This window comes from Rhagoletis pomonella, unplaced genomic scaffold, assembly GCF_013731165.1.
Source record: "Rhagoletis pomonella isolate Grant_MI unplaced genomic scaffold, Rhpom_1.0 Rhpom_scaffold_02518, whole genome shotgun sequence".
Lineage (NCBI taxonomy): Eukaryota > Metazoa > Arthropoda > Insecta > Diptera > Tephritidae > Rhagoletis > Rhagoletis pomonella.
This window is the reverse complement of record NW_023461072.1, coordinates 1,607-29,151: the sequence shown is the minus strand read 5'-3', so window position 1 is coordinate 29,151 and position 27,545 is coordinate 1,607. Positions and strand designations below refer to the sequence as shown.

The following is a 27,545-nucleotide window of genomic DNA, read 5'->3' as shown; positions in this document are numbered from 1 at the left end:
ATATGTGCTCGAAGTGCAAACTGAAGAGAAGCCTACACTGTAAGTAAACAAAGCATTTAAATACACAAATTGGTATGAATAACTTTATATTGGGCTATAAATGTTCGCATATGTACATATTTATGTACATATGTATAAACGCATGACTATCAGTACCTGGAATGCATTCCTGTATGCATCTACATATGTATTTACTTTCTATATGCCAATATTTTCGAATCGTTGGAATTCAACTCCACTACGTTGTACATATGTATGTACATATGTACATAGTGTATATGAATACATTATTGTAAACTCATGTATGTATGTATATACATAAGATTGCAAGCATAAACATCCATCAAAAAGATTGACATAGACAAATACTCAGTGACATAGTCCACCTTAAATATTTACCATTAGACACTGATAAGACAAAACTACATATTTTCACATTATTCATGCTTACCGCTACTTTTTCTAATTACTTTACAGCGCCATTATAGGCTATTGCATTTGCTTCTACTCCTACTCAACATGGCAGGGTAAAACATACTTTCTTGAAGATGTTTATGTGCGTCCCGCATATCGTGGCTTAGGTGCTGGTGCTTACATTTTCCGTGCTGTTGCAGCTAAAGCGAAGGAATACAATTGTCAACGTTTGGATTTTCATGTGCTCAGCTGGAATCCGGCGCGAAAATTTTATGACAGAATGGGAGCTATCGATTTAACAGAGACTGAGGAATGGCATTTTTATCGTGTAAATGCTGAGCAAATTGAAAAGTTGGCCAATGAGCTGTAAAACTATTTAAGCAAAACAATTAAAACAACAAAAATGCTGTGCATATGCATACAAACGTTTGTATATATTTGCATTTTTTTTTAATGATGCAAATGTGTATACATACATGTGTATATACATTTAAAAAATTTTGGAACAACCAATTTTATTTTGAATAAAATAGCTTTAATTACAATCTTTTAACTAAAATTAAAATCCATTAAATACTATATATTCTTACCCAAAGTTGTAAATACACTAACCAGATTATTTTCAGAAATGGAAAACAAACCAAAAACTAAGCATTTAAGCCGGGGAGTATTTTTCGGAATTTTTATAGACTTTCTGAGTCTTATTCAAATGCATTCTAGCATTTAAGAGCACAAAACAAAAAACTTGAATAAATGTGATGCAAAAATATTCAGTAAAATATTAGAAAAAGAATTTGGATAGTACTTTTCCACCTTAGAGTAATAATGTAGTACATCAGTTCTACAGTCAGCATATTTAGCAAAAATGCATCAATGCAATGAGTCAGTAGTATCATTTTCTTATAGATTTTAATAAACAAACTTTTTTGTTTATGAATACGAACACTTTTTCTTTCAAAAAATTGCAACAATAATACTTTCACCGATTGCCTTCGAAAATGTAGAATATCTTGAGTAATTAGTAGATATTGTATATATATAAATTCTTACTTCTACTGTTCGCCATTGCTGCTGGCTATAACATGTATCTGCATACTCTTTGTGCTATTGTAAACTTGCCCTTGTGGAAACGGATGTACTTTGGAATGTGTGTCGGTTTTGTTTTTGCCACCAGCCGTGTAACGTGACAGACGTATATTGGGCATAGGGAGAAATCCAGTACTCAACGGCATAACATCCAATGAAATTGAATGACTCTCGACATCCTTCATTGATACAACACCTAAAATGACAAAAGAAGGAGAGGTGAAGCTTTGACTTTTCGATTGCCTAGAAGCTATAAATAAGGTAAACAGCTAATTTAAGATAAGCGTTATTTTACATAAATTCCTTTTTACTAATTTACTTACCACAGACTTTTCGTAAAAGTTCAATTAAAATAAAGAGAGATTATTACGAAAGTGTAAAAATATGAAACACTTTGTGTATATACATAAATAAAAATATGAAATTGTAAAAAATAGGGATTCCATGTTCGCCTTTAATCTGGCAGTAATATGCAGAATAAAGCGAAAATATTGAATTCCTAGTATATCAATGACTGTCTGTTGTAATAATTTTTTTGACAATTTTATGGAGAAATAAGGTCTAATATGCTTATAAATATAGTATATAGTTATTTAGTTGCAGAATATTTTCCGATTTAAAAGACTTGCTATAAATTTATTATTTATTATTGCCGAGATTAAAAAAAAATTGAAACTACTTTTGCTTCCACTAAAATCCCTTATTTTTACTAAACTTTCTAATGAGCACAAAGAAAGTGTCTGCACTCAAAAATGCATGTATAACCAACCTGCCGAGCGTCCACAAACGGCCCATAAATTCTGATCGCTCAGCACTTCGTACATTAGGTCCACGTAGGGATTTTCATGCACCTTCGTGATTTTCAAATTCAAATTGCAAACTGAACGCAAACGACATAGTTCATTGGGTTCAAGCTGTGTCTGCACTTTGAAGAGCGTTGTATAGTCCACCAAATCGAAAGCGCATCCATAATTTCGCAAAAGTTGTGGCTTCTCCACAGTTGAGTATTTTGTCATAAAGTGCACTTTGATTACCGCTGGCAGCTCGACCTCTGCTTTTAGCGGCTCTACTTGTATTTCATACAAGTACGAAACCGTTAGACCTTTGTAAATTTGCTGCATGGAAAAAGTGATACAATTTTAAATAAATCGTTATATATAATTATGTTTTCTTCCCCCACATACCACATGCGCCTGTGACGGTGGATTCAAATCTATTAAACGCACACCTGCAACATCGCATTTCACCTTCGCCTCTGTCAAAAATAAATTCGCTTCCAAGCCTTTCATAACCACATGCAAAAACTTTTGCGTACCACAAGTGTGTAGTCGGCATTGTGCCTCCAGTGCGGGCTGAAAATCAATAGCTATCTGCAACTCATTGCGTGACCAAGGGCATGATAATGTAACATAGTGTTCCAAGTGTTTGGAAATCTTACGTCCAGGCAAATCCGTCAACACTTCTAACGGGATTTCACGCTCCTCGAAAGATTTGAAATTTGGCAGAGGCACCTGCAATATGCTATCGAATGTGGAATCATCTTCAGGATTGGCAACAGTTTTTGTGTCTTTGACGGTTTTCTTCTGTACAATGTCATTATCGTTGGACGCCGGAATTTTTGGCTCCTCTACTTGTTCGTTATCCTGCTCTACAGCCAGCTTGTCTATTGAGCGCGCCATCCGTATGCGCAAATTTTTCGAACATTTCAATACAATTTTTGCATCGGCTGGGAAAATAAAACTACCGCCAGAAACTGTCAAACGTATTGGCTGTTCAATGCCTGCAATCAAATTCTTGAAATTTAACACTGCCGCAGCCGGCTTGGTAGTGATCACAAATGGTGGCGCTCTGAAGGGAATTTGCTCAGAGAAGAACTCCAATTGTGATATGGAAATACGCATCTGCATTCAAAATAGAAATTTACATTCACATCCTTTAGTTCATTAAATATTTAAGTTATAGTCTTACCTGCTTGAAATCCCAAGTACCAACTCGCGTTGCCTTGGATTTTAATTCAATGAAATTATTGCCCGGCTGTATAGCGATATTCTCAGTAGCTACGAAATTTGTGAAATCTGACTGCACGCTAGGCGAAAGCTTGCGTTTGGTGCTACTCGTGCGGCGCACTGGCTGCTTCGCTTTGGGCACGTCGCATTCAACTGAGGCGCAATCCAGGGTATTGTCCTGTTTGTAGTCCAACCGCAGTGACATTTTCAGGCGCGATTCCTTGAGTGGCGATGATGTCGGTGTGCTGAGGAATTTCTTATCTTTGCAGCCACTAACCGACACAATCAACGGTGGCGTTGCTACCTCGCCCGTAAGTGGTGAGACATGCATTTCGTAGCATAATTGTATGCTTTCAGCAACAACTTCGCGGGGATAGAAGCTCTCCAGCTTTAATTGCACTATTACAATATCATCTTGTATTATGGGTTCCACATTCATTACATTTATGTCGCATATTCGAAAATGATCTTCAAGCACGCAAAAATTCGCATTCTCCATGGACGGTTGTGCGGATAGTGTGGTTGTTAATGTCTTAACCGATTTCAGAAATTCATCGAAATAAAATGAACGCACCAACATTTCCAACTCTTGACAACACGAAATTGAGCTACATGTCTTGGTGTAAGCCAACGAATCGCCCATTTTGCGATAGCAATTGGCCAGTTCCAGCAGTGTTTGTGAACTTAGCGCATGCCAATTCTCCGCCTTTAATTCGCGTAACAAATCAGTAAAGAAACCTACGGCCTTATGCGGTTCATTCAGAGCGCAGTAAAAATTGCCCAAATCCAAGCCAACCAGACGCGCCGAACGGTGACGGGAAACGTGTTTGTACGTACTAATGGCTAGTTCTGCCAATTCCAAATAAAGTTTTTGGAATGCTTGATTTGAGCCCAAAGCTTCCTTCAATTGTTCGGTTGCTGATTTTTTCGGTCGCCGATTTGGAGAGCGGTCCCGTTTTTGCTCTGAAATCTGAGGTGTAGGGTTCAAGAATTGCGACTGCTCGAGTGGCGTATCACCAATGCCAGCGGAGAGTTGCACGACTATATGCAACTGCTCGGAAGTGGGCGTAAAGCCGGGAAGCAGGCCACATAGCTTTCCCAATTCATACAACTTGTCTTTGGCCAGATTCCAGATGGGGGCACAATGTTGAAAGCAAACCATTTCGTTTGGCTCCATAGCCTGCTCGCAAGTCTGTAGAACTTCTAGCGCGCAAACGAATTCCCAGCAAGATAATGCACCCTCGGGTGTGTCTAATTTTACGAGTTCAATTTCTCGCAATGTAGAAAAAAGAAAATTTAAAAGCCTTCTGGCTATTTCTGGGGTTTCATTGCTTTGTTGCAGCAGATGTGCTTGTCGTTCAAATAAGTAATTGCGAAATTCCAGTATTGAAACAGGGCTTTCTTTGATTTTTTTGCGTATCTCAAATTTGTCACGTCTATTGAGGCAAATACCATGGAAAAAGCTTAATGGTTGCTTGAAGTATTCCAGCCATTTTTGCTTTTCGCCAAAGCCAGAATTAGTTATGAATTGTGAAAACATAGCGTCCAACTCGTCATATTGTATGAGGGCTTCAGTGTGTAATTCTAGTTTCTCGAATATCAAAGCTAGATCTTCTTGCATAAAGAAGTATTGCCGAAAGTCCCAACCATCATGGTTGCGCTTTTCGCGCCTGCTCCGCATAAGCTCTTCGTATTTGGCAATGTTACGGTTGAAACTGGCAAGCATTAAGAACCTACGAATGTGAATGTGTTAGCGAAAGAAAATCATAAGGCCCTGAAGCATAAACCTGATGCGCTGCACTAAACAACGAAACGACTCAGCCGATTTCTGTTCGAACTTTGCTGGATTCAAAACTGATATACAACGGTCATCATTTTTTGTAGCAAAGTCCTGTCGTATCTTATCTAAAACTGTGGTGCGTGGCAGCAAATTTTTTGCTTTTCGAACGTCCAATGTCTCGACCAACAAAATCATCCAATCAGTTATACCATAAGTTGTCAGTTGTCGAAGCCAGTTTTTTATTTCTTCCTGCGCGTTTGCCTTATATGTATCCAAGTCCTGAGTAGTTTATAAATATATGAAATATATATTTCAAAAATTACTGTTTATATACATATGCATATTTACATTGCACTCTGTAACGAAAATATGCAGAATGGGATGCTCCAATATACTCCATTCTCCCTTTTTGTACTTCTCCAGCGCAGTCACATTGAATGGCTGGGTTTGCGCTTCCAAACGCACTTGTTTGGATGGGCGATGGTATGTACGACGCCATTCGCATGTATCCAGTGGAATAGCATTCAAAATTTGTGCCTCCAGTGATCGAAAAAGTGGTCCAGCTCCAGCATCTGGGGAGTGAAATTTGGCTGTATTTAAAACCAAGATTTTTCAAAGTTTCTTCACTCACATGTTATTATTGGTTTAATATTCATATTTAGATAAAAATTACGACTTTTACGTTTATTTATCGGAAAATTAGTTTTTCTCGTCCAACAAAATTTATAAACGCAGACGAAAACTCCTGCCACCGCAATCAGTTGTGTTTGACAATCGAGAAGTAAATAAATAAACAGAGAGTCCAATTGGATATTGCTTACCAGAGTTTATCAACTTTTCAAAATAAACCAGGGTATTTCACCCCGATTGCAATACGTGACCGTATGGGCTCTGTCACACGGTCAGTAATTATCACGATTTTTGGATCGCGATTTGGATTGATCGATCGCGCACGAATGCTACATGTTCAATATTTATCGCGTCAGTATTTGCATAACTTTTGTGCAAAATATTTTTATTTTGTACGTATAATATATAGATAATGCATTCCGCAATTATTTTAAAATTTCCAATGTTAATTAAAAATTTTTCAATTTGTTTTGAAAGGTTTCAACCAAAGAACGTACGTTCTTTGGGCAGATTTATCACGAAATTTCTGGCAACACTAGGGTGTCCCTCCACTTTGCACGTTGTCTAACACTGTCCAGTAATCAATCCATTTGCAAAATGTCAACAAATGCACCCACAAGTGTCAAAAACGAGTCCCACTCATAAGCATTGTGGAAGAATACAAGTGAGATATCTTAGGGTTGACAGATAGTTGACAGGGTGTTCAATATGGCGATGACAGTGTGAACAATATGGCAGCCAATATGGCATACAACACCGAATGGCCCGAAGTAGCCAAACTACGACCCGAATGAAACGCTTCGTGAAATTCCAGGGTTGCGAAGTGGTATTTTGTTGGAAAATATAAAAGCCAGGATTTTGTGCAGCGCCGAATTTTAACAAAAGAGGGTTTTGTGTTCTCAAGATGAACAGAAAAGGGTTGCTGTGCTGTTTCGTTTTAAGCTTATTTTAATCTTAAGGTATCTAATTAAATATTAAAAGGAGACAAAAATTAAAGCAAAAATTTAAAATATATGTACATATCTGAAAATTGTAAATAAAATATATATTTCCACGAGAGACAAATAAAATAAAATGGGTTAACTTTAGGGGAAATATACTTATCAGATTGGGTCAGATAGCGCTTTTACGTTATAACTAAAAATAATTCCTACTTAAATTTTATATAATTTTGGTAACGTATTTCTAAGCTGACCCTGAGATCTGTGAAATAATACATATTTATGTGCATATATTGTGTTGATTATGCTCTAAATCGCTAAATAATTCTTGCAGCAATCAGCACCATTGGAAAGTGAAGTGACAATAGGCTGGTTTTCTTTATACAGCCCGTTTTAAATTCGTATTATTGTTATAATAAATTACAATTATTGTTTGTTTCCATTTCGGTCAACAGCGCAAATTATTTATTAAAAAAATGTCGTTTAAAAATAGCAATTTTGTTTACTTTTGAATAAGACTTTATCGAGTGCGCTATAAAGACAGGGGGATAAATGCTGTAAAGAAATATATGTTGAGTCCAATCGGTTTTTTGCTAATCCGGTTTTTGTGTAGGTATAAACAAGGTATATTAAAAAAATAAATCTCCATAAAAAAATATCGTTATTTTCGTATTTAAAATTAATCGGAATTTTATGGGGGGTTATAAAAACTCGTTTTAATTGAAACTTTGTTTTTTTCGGCTATATTTGTTGTTATTTATTGGCCCAGATGCAAATATTGAATGAACTAACATATTTTAAATATTTACGGAACTACCATTTGTATACAATCCTGTATTCAAGTAGATGTAATTCGAAAAATTTAAACGGATTTCTTTAAATCCACCTGAGCTGCGGACATATTGCGAATTCATTTTAAAACATTAACCACTACATTTTATTAGTATTAAATACTTTCAATTAAGAAACAATTATTATTAGAAAATAAATATGAATCGGTTTATTTTAAATATTCCAATGTATATTTTTTGTTAATGCAGATAGTGCGGATTTAACGTATTTTATAACCGTTACATGGGGAAAAGAAATTTTAGGCAGATTGTTATTGACAATTTTTACATAATTTACGATTGCAATCAATTTCTTTCAAAACTATAATCTAAATGATTGCAAGTTGTATTTTTTACGATCAAAACAGATTCCAATATTAGGTATATTATGCACATGCAATCCAATTTGATTTGAGTTATTCAGTTTTAGATACATTTATATTTCTGTGTTCGTATGGAATAGTAGTTTATGTCGGGAAGCTGGCTTTAGTATAATCCGGCAATCCGTTTATTATTTACAACACAAGGAATTTTTTGATGACCCTTAACAAGAATATGGACGTGCTAGTATCGGAACTATTTCTTGCACGTTTATTTATCCAAAATTTCTTCAACGGCTCAGCGCCAGTGAGGGTATGCTGCGAATGCCGCATTATACTAAAACCAGCCTTTTGACATAAGCTACTATTCCATATGAGTGGGACACGTGCGAAATGCGGATTTTCCCAGTTGCAGTACTGCAGTAACTCGACACCTTCCTCACCAACCGCTCTGTCCTCTAGGAGCTTCTTAATGTAACTGCAAATAAAAGATGGAAATTTAAGAAAAAATACTATTACAGCGTTTCACTCTTGTAGTATATTGGCTATCAAGCACCAGAAAATTTCCATCACGCATTCCATATGCCACCGATTGTCGTGGATCAATTAAAATACTGTCATCACAGCTTTTTGGTACTCCAGCAACTGGTGTGTCTATGGCGGAGTAATGTGGAGCTGTTGCATGACTAAAATCAATTTGGGCTCTTTGAGAACTGGCTTGTTTGTTGCGAGCTATTGGCATCAAATGTATGCAAATTAGATTTCCAAACGGGCAACTGTTGAATACAGGAAAAAATGTATTTTATATGGATCCACTAAAGTGCACTACTACCGTGTATAAATTGGCCAACCTTCTAATAAATCAAGCAATCTTATTGTATAGTCATCGCCGCCTGTCACCAAGAAATTTCCACTTGGGTGAAATGCAACATCATTCTCCGGCGACGAATGCACTGTATTAGCTCGCCTTCAGCTTTGTCAAATATCTTAACGCGGTTACAACTTAATGCTAAAGCCACCAGATTGACGTCTGGATGCCATGCCAGCTGTCGTCCCATACCTCTTCCCCCGGTGAACGTTCGCATACATACGCCTGAAAATGTATCGCAAATTCTTAACTTGTCGCCGCACGATGAAATGAACTTACCATTAGGGCTGAATTTTGCTGCGCGCACCCATTTGTGTGTATTTTGAATCAGTATTTTGATGGCTGTTCGCCATTTTTCTAGTCTGCAAACGAATAAGCTGACGAAGAAGCAAACAAATTCAAGCACATTGTTGCATTCTACCGTACATATTAAAATCTTAAAACATATGTGAAAAACTTTTATAATCTGAATATTTCTAATGTCGCAATCAAAACCAAATTTTATAAATAGCATTTTTAAAAAGCAATAATCTAATATTTTTCAAGTTTTTGGGCATATATGTTACCATTTGAGCAAAAAAACCTACCAAGTTTTAAGAGACTATTTAATGCAACTCAGGTCAAAAAAGCGCACTTTAGAGCAAAATAAGCAACTCTAAAAAACAGATGATCGCAGCTGTGGCCCAGGATGACGTCTATTGCTAAGATATCTCACTTGTATTTGTACACAATGCTCATAAGCGAGAAGAGTGAAATTACGGTTTTGATAAAAAATTCGATCAATGAATTAGTGAAATTTAAATAATAGCTTTAGAAGTCTTCGAGCTAACGAGTGCTTTTACATAGAAAGTGATGGAAAGTCTTTTCGGTCGCGGCCATGATGGATACGTGGGTCGCGAAGAACATATTGTAAGCAACCTCTTCCCCTTACCCTCTTCTAACACGGTGTTATTTATTTTATCTTGATTTTTATCTTGCATATTTTATCGCTCCAGAAAAAATTGCAAGCAAACAACTCCGAAGATGACAATCTAGATGAACTCCCACCAATGATGGAAGAGCTATGTGTTGCAGACGGTCTGCGACCTAGTCCTGGCGGTCCCTTTTCCGCTTTAACACCTTCCATGTGGCCGCAGGAAATTCTAGCGAAATTGGGGCAACCTGAATCTGAGGCTGCGGGTCCTAACGATCAGCCAGACTATCGATTCGACGAATTTGGTTTTCGTGTGGAGGAAGAGGATGGTCCAGAACAAAGCTCGAATAAACTGCTTTCGCAACCATTTGTAGAAGATGCACAGCACCGATTGCAATGGATTGCACATTTAGAATTTTCACATAACAAAGAGGCTACGGAATTGACATGGGAGAATGTGGATGTTATGCTGCCACGTACCGAAAAGTTGCGAAATATGGTTCGTGAAGGTATACCACATTCTCTGCGGGCACAAATGTGGATGCGTTTATCTGGTGCGCTGGCGAAAAAACAAAAAGGCGAAACAAGTTATCATGATATAATTAAGGGTATGAGTATTTTCTTTAATTAGGAAAAGTTAGTATTGATGCATTTCTGTTTTAAATTAGCTTCAGGGAATGATCAACTTATGACCTCAAAACAGATTGAGAAGGATCTGTTACGCATATTACCAACAAATGCGTGCTTTAGCAATCCGCACGGAACTGGCATACCACGACTGCGTCGCATACTTCGCGGCATCGCCTGGCTGTTTCCAGATATCGGTTATTGCCAAGGTACTGGTGTAATAGCCGCTTGCTTGCTGCTGTTTATGGAGGAAGAAAATGCTTTCTGGATGATGGCGACTATTGTGGAAGACTTATTACCCGCATCATACTATTCTTCAACTTTGTTGGGCATACAAGCTGATCAACGTGTCATGCAGACGCTTATTGCAAATTATCTAACATCCGTTGATGAGACACTAAAGAAGCATGACATCGAATTATCGCTTATAACATTGCATTGGTTCTTGACGCTTTTTGCAAATGTTGTGCACATGAAGATTTTGGTGCGCATATGGGATTGGTTTTTTCTATGATGGTAGCATAGTACTCTTTCAACTCACATTGGGTATGCTGAAGTTGAAGGAAAAAGATTTACAAATCTTGGAAAACTCTGCTCAAATATTCAACTCATTGTCAGACATACCGGGTGAAGTGGATGATGTAGAGGTAAGTGATGCGAGGCCAAACGCTGTTATATAAATGACTAAAATTAAGTATGTTTACAGATTCTCTTTAATCAAGCACTTGAAGTTGGTGGCTCCTTGAGTCAAACCGTCATCGATACGCATCGTCGACGTCATCTGGCCTATCTTATGGCCGATCAGGGTGGCCTTGTTGGTAATCCCGAGGCCGTCCCAAATCTGCCCAAACAACATTTGGCACGTCGGCAAGTGCGAAAAAAGTAAATCCATATTAGAAACATTGCTATTTCGAGGAGACAACGATTCCGTTGAGCTAAAAAATAAGAATATAAGGCAGACGGAGATTCTAGTCGACTTGCGTGAGGCAATATTAAAAGTAGCACGCCACTTTATAACCATCGAACCGAAGATAGCAGCTCACATACAACTGACAGCAAATTACAGCACTGATTCGCATGCAAAAGACCATGAAAATTTCATCAATGTCGCACGTCGACGCCAACGAAGAGCAAAGGCCTTACATGATTTCGAACGTCATGATGATGATGAGTTGGGCTTCCGCAAAAATGATATCATCACTATAATAAGTCAAAAAGATGAACACTGTTGGGTGGGAGAACTGAATGGATTGCGTGGCTGGTTTCCGGCCAAATTTGTCGAGTTGTTGGATGAACGTAGCAAGCTGTACACTTCTGCTGGTGACGATGCAATTTCCGAAACTGTTACAGATTTAGTGCGTGGCACACTTGCGCCATCCATCAAGGCTTTTCTCGAGCATGGTATGAAAAGACCATCTTTTTTGGGGGGTCCCATGCATCCGTGGCTTTTCATCGAGGAGGCGGCTACGCGTGAAGTTGAAAAAGATTTCGAATCGGTATACAGTCGATTGGTGCTATGTAAGACGTATCGCCTAGATGAAGATGGCAAAGTGTTGACTCCAGAAGAGCTGTTGTTCCGTTGCGTGCAAGCAGTAAACCAGTCTCATGATGAAGCGCACGCGCAAATGGACGTGAAGTTGCGTTCATTAATATGTCTTGGCTTGAATGAGCAAGTGTTGCATCTATGGTTGGAAGTACTGTGTTCTTGTCAGGATGTTGTGCAAAAATGGTACTATCCCTGTAGTTATATTGACTCGCCGGGTTGGGTGCAAATAAAGTGTGAGCTAAGGATACTTTCACAATTTGCTTTCAATTTGAATCCTGACTGGGAATTACCACCAAAAAGAGGCAAGGAATCTCAGCCACTGAAAGATGGTGTGCGCGACATGCTGGTTAAGCATCATCTCTTCTCATGGGATTTGTGAGTCTTGTAGTAGTAGCATATGGAGAAGAAAGTGCATTTGTTTATTTTTAGTTAAGTATGTGTGTAGAAGATTGTATAGCCACTAAACTATGTTTTAAGAGTAAAAATGTGTTTTTGTTAAGTTTTAATGTTTTAGTTTAAACATTCCCTTAATGGCGGTGGTAAAAGATTGAACTCTGCCGCATTTAGTTGTTTAGCCACAGGTTGAACAAATTTTTAATAATTTTAATTAAAAATATCGAAATTCTTAGCTATGCAAATGCTTATACAATACAAACCTTTGGCAACTACTTACATACATGCTATATACAAGCAAAATTATGCAAATAAACTGAAAAATAGGTGAAGTTCTTCAAACTATCTTACTAACATTTTAAAATGTGTATGCTTTCAAATCTAGCCTTTGCAACTAAAAACAGGCCCTGTAAGTTTTAAACAAACCTCATACAAAAAATTGTATGTTAAAAAATATTTAAATGTTTTATAAAATCAGAGTCTGTATTTAATAATGCTATTATAAATATAGATATATCAACTATCGTCCATTGCAATGTGTATTTAAATAAATACTTGAGTTTATGCTCAACATATTTACACACGCTTGTATGAATGTAAAACGCGTATATCGTTAATTTCGAATTGCATATTAGTCATTGTTTTTAAACATTCATATTTTACTTATGTATGTTGTTCCTTAAAAATAAAAAAAATAAAATATGTATATTTAACGCATAGAAAAAATATGTTTATATAAACGGCAATTTTCGTGTTTAAATTCAATTAGAATTAAATGTATTTCTTTCTCATATACATATGTATATCTACATAAATATTACATATATTCTAACATAGACATGTGTGTGAGTGCGTTTAAAAATGCATCAAGCCAAAGCAAAGCACAACAACAACAACCAATCTCTTATTTCTAAATTATAATTAATGGAAATGTCTTATTTACGCAACCATGTTACATTCGGCTTTTAACCGTGGTTGCGCATGTTTGACATTTCCATCAATTATAGTTTAGAAATAAAAGAGACTGATTGTTGTTGTTGTAGCGACTGTAACTGATGCTTTGGCTTGATGCATTTCTGAACGCAACCTATGCATACATATGTATATTTATAAAAAACGAGTCGCAAATTATTTAGTACCACATCCAAGCATCTACATCAAATTAACTGCATACTAAACCTAGGTAATCGTCCATCAGTGTGCCGATTGCGAACTATGAGCATAGAAGATATATATAAGAAAAGGTTTAACTATATAGTTAATTTACACTTACAATACCAGTGGCATCCACACGTGTACCGACAATCTTTAAGCGTATTTTATCTTCACCAGAAATTACGACATCCTCATCTTTTGATTTGTAGCACGGTGGATTGCCGTTTGGACAGAATTGCATGTCAGCTGGTATAGACTAAGTGGAAAAGAGTCCATAACATTAATATGTGCATCAGAAAAATGCATTTGTATTTTAAGTTGTGTACATACGTGATGTGAAATGAAACACGATAGTGGCCCAATTTCAGCAAACATGCCTACCTGCATTTGAAAGAAAACGTATCGTACTTTTTCAACATGTGTGTTTTTTTACCCAACGTACTTTGTTAATTTGCTTTACAACTGCATCCAGCACTTCTCCCTTGAACGGCCGGAATACAATCGCCTTATATTTTACTGGATACACTACAAATCCCTGTCCGGGCTGTATGACACCTGAGCCAATTTGATCGATTGTGGTCACCGCTATCACAAATCCATACTTCCCCGTGCATGTACCTTCTACTTCTGTATAAAGTTTCTGTTTAACCGTCTCCAGCAATTGTGGACCGAAATAACGCGGATGCAAGAGAATCTCATGCTCGAGGGAGATCTACCCATTAGAAAAATGCCATCTCAGATAAAGTAGGTGAATTTCTCAGAACTTTACTTACGTGGTAAAACATTATAAATTGCTGGTATATTTAATGAACAAAAAAGCACAAATGGTATTTTAAAAGCAAAAGTGCAAAATATCAGCGCAAAATTGTTTATTAAATCAGAGAAAATTGTAAACAGCAGCGGCATTAATTTCACTATAGTCAATTGTCAAAGATGACAGCAGTAGAAGGTGGTCAGCAGGGTTGCATTATGGGAACAAAAAATAAGGTCAAAATTAAAGAAAGTTTTCAAATCAGTGTTGGCAAAATGTTAATCTGATTAAGGTTTAAAAATTACCGATTAAAATGTTTATCGCGATTAACGACTAAAATTAATTAACCGTAATAATCTGTACGATTATTGAATACATTTTTTTAATCGTTAATCGTCGGTTGTGATTAAGATTAATTAATTTTAATCATTAATCCATAATCCAATTAAAAAGAAATTCTGATTGAGTAGTCTAGTTTGTTGTCCCAATTTGAAACCAGACAAGAGTTATAGTGATTCTTTTGTGTTTCACGCTTATAAAATATACAAAATATTTAAAATAAAAGATTGTGTTGTTTATTGGCCGTTTAGTATAATTTAATTTAATGCGCAGAACATTTAATGTTTTATTTAACATACGGCCTATAGCTCAAAAATAAATTATTAAATAAAAAAAATTTTATTTTTATTAGTAATACATAAACAGGGAATTTTTACAACCCATCGCACATGAGCAGAAGGATATTAAAACCTGGTTTACATAACGTCTGTTGGAATAGATTTTAATGAAAATGCACACAAAATTGCTTAAGATTGATGAGGAAAACCGACTTAGCCACCCTCGATTAACTGGTCTTGTGTGCGCAGGAAAATTCCAGCGTAAATTAATTAATCACCAAAACTACTTAATCAAATTAAGGGTTAATGATTAAACATTAATTTTTTTTAATCGCGGTTACGATAAGCTGTTTAACCAGATTAAAATTAAATATGATTAACTGTAATCGGATTGAATTTAATCGAATTAACTAATTGATTACAGAATCAATCGATCACTGCCAACACTGATTCAAATATAAAATTGGAACAAATGCAGAATACCTACAATTCTCAAACAAACAAAAAATCATATGGGGATCGATAGAGATCATTGAGATGAGCATAGCGGTATATTTTTTTGTTTGGAAACAACAACTACAACAGTTATTAAAGGTCAAAGTTCAAGTTATCATGGATTTTAATGTCATTCAATAGAGAATTTAATTCTCTTTAATCTGATATATGTACATATCGAGCCCTAATCGCCAAAATAACGTAAGCGACATTTTTTTCAAAATTTTCTTTTTGATGCAGAAATGTATCTAGATGCTCTAGGAATATTTCTGCATCAAAAAGAAAATTTTGAAAAAAATGTCGATTACGTTATTTTGGCGGTTAGGGCTCGATATGTTATAGTTTTCACAAAAATCGAATTAATGTGGGAAAAAGGTAAAAAGTGTTTTCGTGTATAACTTCTTTCGGCGTAGGTGGCCTTCGGCCGCACTTATGGATTGTAAAAGCCTGATTACGCCAACTTAACTTAACTTAACGGACCGTAGAACTTAGAGAATCAAAATGAAATAGATTTCGACGTGGCATTAAGTTACTTTAAGTTTCGGCTGTTCAATTATAAGCAACACCTATTTAACAATATGCTTAAGAGAGATCCGTAAGTTACGTTAAGTTGCCATAGTCAGACCTTTCTGTATTGCCAGAAAAAGAGGCCGAAGTATTTATGCGCAGAACTTCTTTTTGAGTAGTAGAATTCTCCTTTCTGTGTTGCGACGAAAAGGGGCTGAACAATTTTCTGCGTAGGCGGCTTCGGCTGCACTTATGGATTATAGCCCTCACAAAGTACAATTCTCTTTCTGTGTTGCGAAGAAAAGGCACTGAACATCTTTAACGCTGAACTACAGGTTCAGTTATGTCAATATGTGGCCCTGGCGACTGAAGACAGCGGAGGAGAAGGAGGGCGGTGAGGAATGCAGTACGATGAGAATCCGCCTGCTCAAGCAACATGAGACTACTGAGTCGACACCTCCAGCCCAACTACCAAACGGAAAATAGTCCTTCCGTGCTTGACGGACATAAACCTGGAGAAGGTCGCGGTCAAAGTCGCTAGCGAAGTGAAGTATCTGGGACTTATCCTCGACATAAAACTTCTGTGGAAGAAATATGTGGACGCGATCACCTCCAAGGCCACAAAAGCTTTAACGGTGTGCAAGCGTCTAGCGGGAAAGTCCTGGGGATGGACTCACAGGATCATAAGATGGCTCAACATCATGAAAGTATAGCCAATGATTACCTAGGGGCGGTACCTTCGATTTCAAGAACTACTCTAACGACAGCGAGATAAACGCTCACCAAGCTACAACGGCTAGCATGTGTATGCATAACGGGAGTGATGCGCACATATCCGACGATGACGCTGGAAGTAGTCCTTGGGCTTGAGCCTCTTCTTATAACCATAGAGCAGGCAGCCAAAATACCTCTGCTTAATATTGCCAGAGAGAGAGATTTGGAAAAGGTAAGGTCATTTCCTCTAGGAGTGTTGAGAAGCAAGGGGCCTCGCTCCCACTAGCCCTGCTCCCTAGAGATGACATAGGCGAAACCATAGTTTTGTTTTAGAAGATATTCAAAATAGGGCTTTGCAACAAAGCAACCTGGAGTGTCTCCGCGTTCGAGAGACACAGATGGCTCGAAGACCCCAGAAGGAATAGGTGCTGGAATCGTCAGACCCAGAACCAGGACTTCTGTTCCTATGGGGAAATGTCGAGCATCTTTCAATCAGATGTTTCCTATGTGCGGATATAATCATGAGTAGAGGGTATAGAAACGAGAGAATCATAATGCTAAGTGATAGCCAGGCGGCACTCAAGGCCTCATGTTCTATGAGGTCAAATCGTCGCGGGTCCTTGGGTGAATTGAGACACAATAGCATCAAGTTAGCGTGGCCACCTGTCCACAAGAGAGTGGCGGGTAACGAGGCGGCTGACTGTCTCGCAAAAGAGGCGGCAGTCATTAGTCCAGTTGGCCCCGAACCCTTCCTAGGAGTGGACCCCAACACTCTAAAGGAAGAGCTTAGGAGGGAGAGGAACATCATGAGGGATCTAAACTGACAGAGTTCGTCAGGAATGCGTCAGGCAAAGAGTTTACTGCGAGGGTATAACAAAAGGAGATGCCATAGTTTTAATTGATCGCCGAAAAGAGAAGCTTAGATTAAGGCAGGCTGAGAGGACAGCTATACAAGCTGGGGATATGGTCAATCGACCTTTGCCGGTTTTGCGACTCAACCATCGAGACGTGAGAGAAGTTAGGCTCAATGTGGCCACAGTTTAAGCACATTCACTCCCTATTCCCAAAGGTAGAGTGGAACTTTCTCAGGAATTTAGATTAAGCGGATGTATTGTGAAGAGTGGAGGGCACAATAGATTAATAGATTCCGGTGCAAATGTCATTTTATTATCTATATATCCATCTATGAAACCAAGTTTTTTTAAAAGCTGGGTTTTATATGGAAAAATGTTGTCGGTTTTCCAGGTTGGCGATTTTAAGCGCATTTTTCAATTTGAAGTTTGCAGTGGCAGAGCAGCATTTAAAAAAATAAAAATAGTTTAAATGTAAATATTTACGTCATCAAAGGCCGCCCTAGGGGTTCTGATTTCCGAGGAATCTGAATTTCTAATTTATAAAGAAAGAAGTGTAAACAATGTTTCTCAACAATGTTTCTAAATATTTTGGCACCAGTTAGATGATTCGTTCGATCCAAGGCTGATATTATAGTGATCCTCTATGTATTAGTAAATGAATTCCTTAATGTTTTCAAAAATATATCTTTCAACAGTGATCCTCCCAATAAGCGGGGGCCCTTCGGTGGTAGGAGGTACTTTGATTTTTGCTCGATTACCGTTAGACAAATTTTTCTTAAAATTTGTGTAAGTCATGACGAGGCCTTTGATGCTTAAGCGCCCGCCTAAAGTAACCCAAGCAGCTTACGAACTCCTCAGCAGCTGAAACAGCATTTTTGGTCATATACGAAGATGCTTACAATCAGGTGTTGCACTAAGCTTAAACAGAACTCAACGTAAAATACTTAGCGTGGCTGTCTAAATTAAACAAGGCACTTGTAAAGCATAATTCTTTTCATATTTTCTTACTTTCAAACAGATTTCACATGCTGCCGAATGTGTAAACACAAATATTAATATTTTAGGTACATCTGTTTGCTTTGAGGTACAATATTTTCCACACATTAGATACAATCTGAAAATTTAATTTTCCATCTCTGGTGCGCACAATTTCAAGTTTACTAAACACGTTTTTTAAACTTTACTCATCAATGTAAATAAGGAAAAAAGTATGTATAAGTTGTAGGAAACTTGCCGCTGAGCTGAGCTGCTATTGAGATTTGAGAAATACAAACATATACACAAACATATGTACATTCATACAAGATATTTGAAGCTGAGATAGTGATTTTTTTCAAACTTGCAAAACATACGCAAAGAATTGAAATCAGTTTGATTTTAGCCGCTGAATCGTGGAGTGTGTCTTGGGAGCATTTGTGACTTTTATTCAATAAGGAGATAATTAATACAGAAATTTTAAATAATATACATCCAAGGTACATACATACCTACTGATAATACAGGTTCGAAGCTTACCACACGATTTTAATAAGTAAAATTTGATGTGAACTTACATATATTTATTGTATAAATAAATGAAAATATATTCTTGCTTAGTATAAGTATTGAATGTGTAACTTAATGCTTGAAAAATAATTTTTATTTACATGTGTTGTGGAAAATTATAACAATTATTTATAGTTACTCGTAAAATTATAGTTTGTGCATGTAAACAATAGATAATACCGAGTACCTATAATTAACTGCAATAATGTATAACTACCCAGCAAACACAGTTCCAAACGTTTGAGAAACTTTTATATCTCAATTTGATATCGAATGTTTTTCTCAAATGATTATCAAATTAAAAACATTTCCAATTCATTTGAAATTGTTTAGAAGAAACATGGCAAGTGTCAAACGATATAAAAGTGCGCAGTTAAACAAAAAATATTTAGTAAAATTAAATTCAATTGAAAAAAACACAAAGAATAAAAAAAATATTCAAAGAGAAAGCCCACAAATATGTAGTGGATTTGATGTTTGCGTGGATTGAGAAAGCTCCAGCCCTTCAAGATGAATTTATTGGAAATTACTTTATCTTAATTGTTTCTTCTGTTATGTGTGCACATCGTGAAGAAAAAATAAATATGAAATATATATTTCCCATAAAAAATTTTATTTCCACATTTGAGGAACAATTGATAAATAACCTTTGAAATTGATTTGAGAGTCAGCCATATTCTCAAATGGAGCTCAAACTCTCCTGTTTATTGCAAAAGCTGTAATTTTCAAATCAATATCAAATCATTTTCAAACGTTTGGCATTTGAGAAAAGGCTTTGATTTCCAACCATTTTCAAATGTATGTATATCAAACCTAATTGTTTGCTGGGTAATTAGATAAGGTTGTGCTATAGCCGCATACGCTTGTGTCTGTGAGATACATACATACTTGTATATTTATACTGGCAGTAAGTCCTGGGTACGATCGTATAAATGGTTGTACCGCAAGAGAAAAGGACGAGCCTCCATGTGGATACATACATATGTATGTACATATATACATACATTTGACTGTACCACCTAAAAAGTTCGCCCTACGCCGCTGAGTATTCTTTCATTTTCGAAAAAAAAAATTGTTTACAATTTTCGGCATCAATTATATTCGCCAATAAAATGTTTATTAATAGTTCCACTGAAATAATCAAAAGACTCCCTAACAAAAGTTTAGTGATCTTTGGAGAGTTTTAATTTACTGGCATTAGGACGATAGGGGTCGCAATACAATTTTTTTAATCATTTTACTAGCATTATCAAAATACGTTACTGGCGTTAGGATGGTATGTTAGAGTGATAAGAACTGAGATCTGGTGGGTAAGTACCATATAGAACGGAGAACTTGAGGTCAATGAACTTTGGATAAAAACCGTACTCCTTGACACAAGAAAATCGATATTAGAGATGCTGTTTTTAAATCGAAGATCGATTAATCGAGCCCTTCCAATTGGATTTTTTTCGATCTTTTAGTTGCGACTTGATCCACGAATCGAATCCAATTAATTTTTCTTCAATTGATGCATTTGATTTACAGTTCGCCCTACAAAATCTGTAAAATTTTAAATAAATTAGAATTCGAGGTTTGTATAAAAAAAAATAAAGAGCTTGGCACATCCCACCTTTCCCACTTTAGATAGCAAAGACCTCCGACTATAGGACTCCTCAAGGAAGCCACTTGAAATTAACTCTATATAAAATTATGCGTACGTGCAAATTTTGATTAAAATGTTACACTCGCTAATTACTCATTAAAAAAAAAATTGGGGTATGTAGTTTTGTAGCCAATTTTTTGTTTCAATAAATTTCAAGTTTAAAGATTCTAGGACATAACGTTTGTTTTTGGTGATGATTTTTCTTTCTTTTCATGTTTTAAAAATTTCTTACAATAAATGTTTTCTAAATTCTTGTTGGTTAGATCGCTATGTCTTATTTCTTAATAAAAATAATTAAAAGCCGTTATTTGATAAACATATATGAATCGATCTTGTGGGATAGATTTATTTTTGGAGGATTTTTTTCGTCTATCGATTATTTGTATTTCGATTGGAATCGATTCGAAAATCGATTTTTTTTATTTCGAACTGGCATCTCTAATCGTTATATGTGTATATTACTTTATGATCCGACTATAAATGCCGAAGATAACACGAAAAATGTAAAATGGCGATGTAAAGTTGCCTTGCAAAAGTATTTTAGATTCAGGGGCGTTTGGCGAACTTTTTTCAGGAATGTCTGTATCAAGGCACATTAAACAGGTAGTATCAGTAGAGCAAAAACAACATTTGCGTGTATTTTGTTGTTGCTTCTGGTATCGAAAGTGTCAACAACTGTTCTGAATTTTTTCTTCTAAATCAAAGCGTGCCATGTGAAATACAAAAAATTATAAAAAATAAAAAATTGAAATTGGAAAAAATAAAAATTGATGCAACTTTCTTTCCTAGTAAATTTGTTTGCTTCTCGAAGCATTGATCCATCCTTTGCAAGGCCCAGTAATCAGCGGTCGTGCTGCCGAGTTGGGCGAACGTTCCAAAAGCTGCTATTCAATCGCTTGTTTTGTATGGAAAAAGGTTTCACAAGCAAATGGATTTTAACAACTTATAATTTTCGTGAGAAAAAATTAAAAATATTTGACATTTTCGAGACCAAATAATTTGAAAATAAATCAAATCAGCTGCTCTACTGATACTACCTGTTCAATGTACCTTGGTCTGTATAATGAAAACAACAAACATATAATGAAAATTGTACACTTAAAAAGTTTTTAATGCAGCGAGTTAGCAAAGCCAAAGTATAGCCAATCATACATGTACTAAGTTTATTTTCCGCATAAGATTTCATATTAGTAAATTTTGGGTATCTAGTTTACTTTCGTTGACGTCTTAGGTTTAACCCATTTTGTGGAACTTCTTCTTCATACAATTTGCGACAATAAATTGCAAATAACAGACAATTTGGAAAACCCCCCAAACTGGTGGCGTAAATAATGGGCTTACTTACGTAGTTTACATACACATATATACATACATACATATGCATATACAGTGAAACATCGATATAACGCACGTTGATGAAACGAAAAACTCAATATAACAAAATGTTTGCTGAATTCCCGAATAAAAATTCTCTATAGATACAACGAAAAAATTTTGAGCATAAAAAACCTACGGAATATATGTTGACGGTTAAAATTGCGCTATATTAAGGGTAGTTTTTTAATTTATTTTACATAGCGCTCTATTAATTGATATATATGTATGTATATGGAGTTATATGGAGGGTCCTCGAGAAAATTTCTCAAACTCACATAATTCTTGCAAATAAAGCCATACATATATTAATAGAACTCTTTTAATCACAACCTACCTAAGTCTCGATAATATTTAAGATATTTGTGCAATTTAGACATATTGTTCCGATTTAGGGGGTGTGTAGCCCAAAAAGCGTAAATATTGTAAAACCGCGATTTTCCAAATCGTTTGCCGACCTCTAAAATGTAGCCGATTTTGGATTGGGTGTTCGTTTTGTAAATATAATACATAAAACCAAGTTTTAAAAGCCGCTTTCAAAAATATTTTTTTTCTGTAATACTCATATCTTCAATATAACTTAAGCTAAGGCAATGTTATTGACATTTTTGAACATCTAATAAAATTCGAATCCAGTGAAGACCGAAAGCTAACATTTGAAGTGTACGGTTATCGCCCTTTTCATATTCATGTAGCTTGTAAAAAATTAGTTTGAATACGAATTTGCTATAATTTCAAAATGAGACTTACTTCTCTTATCAAAAAAAGTTGCGGATCAAACGCTGTTAGTGAATAGATTTTCTGCCGAAATATATGATAAAATCTAATTTTTTTAAATTGGTCCTAAAATTGCCACGCCAATTCGGATAACGGATATTTGGAACGGATATTCTGCCGCCTTAAACAAAAATCTTCCCTAACAAACAGTTTTACTTGATGGATATTTTACCGGAATCGGCAATAAAATTTACACTTTTGCGAAAGCACGCTTTTTGATACGTTGCTAACTATAGCGATTTTGTCTTAAAATTTTTAATTTATCATTGTATTAAGGTTTTATCTTCTATAAATACATGTATATATATTTTTTTTGTATAGGAAGAAAGCATCGAAAGCCTGACCCTCCGTGGTGTGGTAGATGTAACGAAGCATTTATTCAGCCCCTTTAACTTCGCTATATCGGGGTTTTACTGTAGTACACATGTATATGTGAATATGAAGGTACATATGTATGTATGCAATCAGAGTGCAAAATATACGATGCGTTTTTGAGAAGCTGACAAGCTGCTTTACAGCAAATACATTTGCTCTCAGCGCTTAATCGAAGTTTGGCACATGCTCACCTGCGAACTTGTTATTATTACAGACATACAAATGAACATTAGGGTGGTCCAAACAAATTTTTTCCAAGGTAGGGCTGGGGCACCTCCCAAAAATTTTCCTCTTGCCGAAAAAGGTGCTGATACCAAACTTTACGTTTCTAAGTATAAATTCAGAGGATGCTCATGATGCTCATATTTTACTCTAGAAGTATTGAGTACATGTGTTAATCAAGCAATTGGTTAAGCAAGCGAGGAATATCTACGATTTAAATTATCTAAAATATATTATTTATATAATATATATTACAAGCTTCAGTTGTCATGGCAACAGAGAATTTTTATAAAAATCAGCAATATTTTTGCCAGTTTCGATCCAGTAGCGCATTTCAAGGTCATTGGTTGCAATAGAAAATTGAAAGTTGGTATAGATATTACAAATATCAAAATGAAAAAACTAAGGGAGTGCCCTGTTTGCTAGGATGAAAATTTGTTGCCCCATGCAAAAATTGGACCACTCTAATATACATACATATTACACACATGTAATACACACAAGTCTATATAGTAGTATATATACATACATACATATGTATGTAAATGTTTCCCGAATTTGTAAGATCATTGAACATTAATTTCACGTTCGATAATGCACTTCAAATTTCGCGTGTGTAAGCCGGTTTTTCTTTTTCATAATCATTTAATTAATTTTTGGTGATAAATTTTACCCAGTGACCAAAAAAAAACCGTTAAATATCAAGGTTATTTTATTTTTAGATCGTTTCAAATTTATTCCTTATTTTGTGATTTTTATTTTTTTCCGAACATTTTTATTCGTTATGATGGAGACTGCGTTTTTATAACCGATTTGAATATGTTACGATCTAAATAATTGAATCTGAAAATAACGTCGAAAAAATATAAATCATAAAAAAACGCTTAAATTTAATTGCGCAAAATACAAGTACAATTTTAAATGTTAAATTATGCGCCCGTAGTTATAATCAAAATAAAGTCGAATCTAAAGTTCAAAGCAACTTTTTTGACAGTTATACCATTGCAAGTTATGTCAAAAAGTTGCTTTTAACATTCGAGTCAACATTACTTTTATTGTAAAGATCATAACAGTTATGGTCCCTGAGTGTACTACAGCAGCTCATTTCTTTAATCTGCCAACGTCTCGCCGCTCTTATGTACTTATGCATACTTACTATGTATTTATACACACTACTATGTATTTATTCACACATATTCAATAATGATCTACTTTTTATTTATTAAAAAAAAACCGTATTTTATTAATTAAATATTAATATTAAGTTTAGCCGCTGATAAGCTTTATCAAGTGATGAGGAACAATAACACTCTTGAAATATTTACTAAATAAAATTTTGTATTTACATACATATGTACATTAGATTGCATCACTCCCCATACCAAAAAAAAAATAATCGGTTCTGTTTTTCCATTGGAATTATAAAATCTATTATATTTTAAGACAACCACCAAAATATCTCGGAAAAATATTAAGATTTACGTGAGCTAGACCGATTTGAAAATACCTCCAAAAACGGAGTTTTTTATGAAAAAAAAAGTTCCTTAAAGATGTTTTTTGAAAAAATCCCCTCAAACGACCCAACGGTTTAAGCTTAAAAAATTTGCATAAAAATATTTAAAAAAAAAAATGAAAAAAAAATTTTGAACGGTATCGTAATAATGAGATTTTTAAGGCCGTTATTTAACTTTTTTCAAAGTTTGGTATAAGAAAAACTTGAATAACTGAACCTATACTCTTCCGATTTAGACTTGTGAGGTATCATTGGCATTTTCTCACCCTTCTTATTTCTTTGCTATTAAACTCATTCAAAGGATGAAATAGAAAGCTAGGATAAACGAACATCATTCAAATTTGAATTAAGATGTGTTGGTATTTGAAAAAAATTGGGACACGAATGACTTGCACATAAATAAAAATAGTTGGAAAATACCTTTCTACCGAGATCCCATAAGTCTAAATCAGAATAGTTTTGGCCCAGTTATTTAAGTTTTTCGTAAATCAATCTTTTGAAAAAGGTAAAAAAATAGCATCAAAAATCTCATTATTACGATTCCGTTGAAAAGATTTTTGAATATTTTTATGCAGCTTTTTTAAGCCAAATCTGTTTTGTCATCTGAGGGGGCTTTTTTCAAAAAGTCCTTTAAGAAACTATTTTTATTCATAAAAACTTCATTTTTGGAGGTATTTTAAAATCGGTTCAGCTCGCTTAAAAATTAATATTTTTCCGAAATATTTTGGTGGACGTCTTAAAATATAATACATTTTTTCAATCCCGGCGGAAAACCGCAACTTGTTTTAGTGATGCAGTCTAATGTACATATTTTAAATCATTGAAATGAACAATAAATTCTTAGCGACTATTAATAAAAAAATATTTGAAATAGTTATGTGTACATTAGGATGGTCCGAAAACGCATGTGAAAATGTAAGGTCGGAATTTTTATGCTCTCAACCCTAGGATTGTTCTATACCGAAAAATATACCCTTGTTTTTTTTTTATTTTTAAATCAATAAATATTTAGAGGTCGCTCAAAGCGCCAAAAGTTGTCCATGTATTTTATATGGGGGAAAAACAACTTTTCGTAGAAATGGTATCGAATAGTTAAAAATCAATATTTTTCTACCAGCAAACTCCGTTTATCTGCAGTAGATTCCCAATAATAATACCCAATTGTTTATTTAACCATTTTTTCATCGCAACTATAATTTATAGGTCCGCTAAAAACCCCGAAAAATGCAATGGGTAGACCAATAAAAAATCGTTAGAATTAAAAATGGTTAAATAAGCAATTGGGTATTATTACTGAAAGTACCCTGAAGAGAAAAATATTTTTCCGATCGAAAAATACCGATTTTCAAGAATTCTATACCATTTCCACGAAAGTTTTTATTTTTCCCATATAAAAACACATGGAAAACTTTGAACGCTTTAAGCGACCTCTAAATATTTTTCGATTACAAAATAGAAAAAAAGGGGTATACTTTTTTCGATATAGAACAATCCTAGGAGGTGAGAGTATTACAATTCCGGCTTTACTATTTTTGGATCACCCTAATGTACAACTAGCGGACCCGACAAAATTTATTTCGCCCAAAATATATATTTTTTTTAATATTGGTCCAAGATTTTCATCAACAATACAGGTTCACGACTTCCAGTGGCGCATTTCTCTGCTCTGTTTATGGTTTTGTGGTCTTAACCAAAGCGTTGTGTCCTTGAAGAAGTTCATGCAATTCTCCAATGATCTAGCTTTTCGTAGCGTGATGCAGCTTGCGATTGCGTTTTTGTCCCAGTTGTTAAGGAGCTGCTTATTTACTTGGACGCGTTGCTAAGGATTTTGATTTGCTAGGCTAATCGCCAATCTTTTGGTCGGCGGCATCATGGTTCTCAAACAGTGAAGGTACAATGTCGAAGAATTCGAATTACCTACAGTTCGAACTTCGAAGTAATCGAACCATAACCGCAAAAGATATATATAATAGCGCCAAATACTCTCATTTACAGTGTGGCGACGAATAACTGTTACACAGTTTTTTTTTTTCCAAAAATAAAAGGGTCCTTTATAGATTTTGCGAAGAAAGAAATTCTATTGTTAATCTCACACATTTCCCTTTAACTGTATTAATTAATTTTAAATTTTGATTCCTTTTTTGCACTTGGCAGTAGGGATGAAAAGATACCATGCAGGTATCGATACATTTACTTGAGAGTAGTATCGTAAGAAAGTATCGATACACGAAAAATATCGGATATAAAGTATCGATACCTACTCGTATCGGTACTTTTAGCTGTGAAGGTATTCCGTATGAGCTGGATTAAATAAAAAATTTTAAAGTAATAAATTGATCATCCTCAGCGAATTCTAAACTCCGAATAATTAAAGCTTATAAGTTAACAAAATTCCAGGTGTATATATCTTATAGTAAAAATTAACGGAATTTATATGGTGAGTTCTTAGAAAGTTTAAATTTCTATACGAAATTTCTAGGCTTGACTACGTTGAAAATTTTGTTTTTTTTCTTTGTCATCCACGCTTTGCATCCTACACTTTTCTTCTTTCCTTCTTTTTTAAATAAGTTTTGAAAAAAATAGACAGAATCAAAAGAGAAGAGATAGCGAAATAACTGTAACGATGTTTAGAAGCTTTTGAGATAGG

General features: G+C 35.2%; 4 protein-coding genes across 4 annotated transcripts; 2 read left to right on the top strand and 2 right to left on the bottom strand.

The window, feature by feature from the left end:
* LOC118753476 (diamine acetyltransferase 2-like) lies at positions 1–854 on the top strand (the record flags this gene model as incomplete). Its single annotated transcript, XM_036488359.1, is given in 2 exon segments — positions 1–39; positions 478–854. Coding segments are annotated over 2 exon segments (346 nt in total), but the record flags the coding sequence as incomplete, so codon positions are not given.
* A 60-nt stretch (positions 855–914) lies between these two features.
* LOC118753475 (trafficking protein particle complex subunit 10-like) lies at positions 915–6,067 on the bottom strand. The gene is made up of 7 exons (XM_036488358.1): positions 5,918–6,067; positions 5,635–5,858; positions 5,294–5,565; positions 3,469–5,239; positions 2,685–3,401; positions 2,270–2,615; positions 915–1,696 (listed from the first exon to the last, which is right to left on the bottom strand). The coding sequence occupies exons 1-7, from the start codon at positions 5,940–5,942 to the stop codon at positions 1,467–1,469; spliced, it is 3,585 nt and encodes a 1,194-aa protein (XP_036344251.1). The 5' UTR covers positions 5,943–6,067; the 3' UTR covers positions 915–1,466.
* Positions 6,068–9,631: 3,564 nt separating this feature from the next.
* Positions 9,632–12,922, top strand: LOC118753477 (small G protein signaling modulator 3 homolog). Its single transcript, XM_036488360.1, is given in 6 exon segments — positions 9,632–9,784; positions 9,871–10,396; positions 10,457–10,917; positions 10,919–11,062; positions 11,122–11,292; positions 11,294–12,922. Coding segments are annotated over 6 exon segments (2,406 nt in total). The 5' UTR covers positions 9,632–9,727; the 3' UTR covers positions 12,341–12,922.
* A 7-nt stretch (positions 12,923–12,929) lies between these two features.
* Positions 12,930–14,485, bottom strand: LOC118753478 (DNA-directed RNA polymerase II subunit RPB7-like). Its single transcript, XM_036488361.1, has 5 exons — positions 14,283–14,485; positions 13,952–14,221; positions 13,840–13,890; positions 13,628–13,765; positions 12,930–13,567 (listed from the first exon to the last, which is right to left on the bottom strand). The coding sequence occupies exons 1-5, from the start codon at positions 14,292–14,294 to the stop codon at positions 13,517–13,519; spliced, it is 522 nt and encodes a 173-aa protein (XP_036344254.1). The 5' UTR covers positions 14,295–14,485; the 3' UTR covers positions 12,930–13,516.
* Between the last annotated feature and the right edge of the window lie 13,060 nt (positions 14,486–27,545).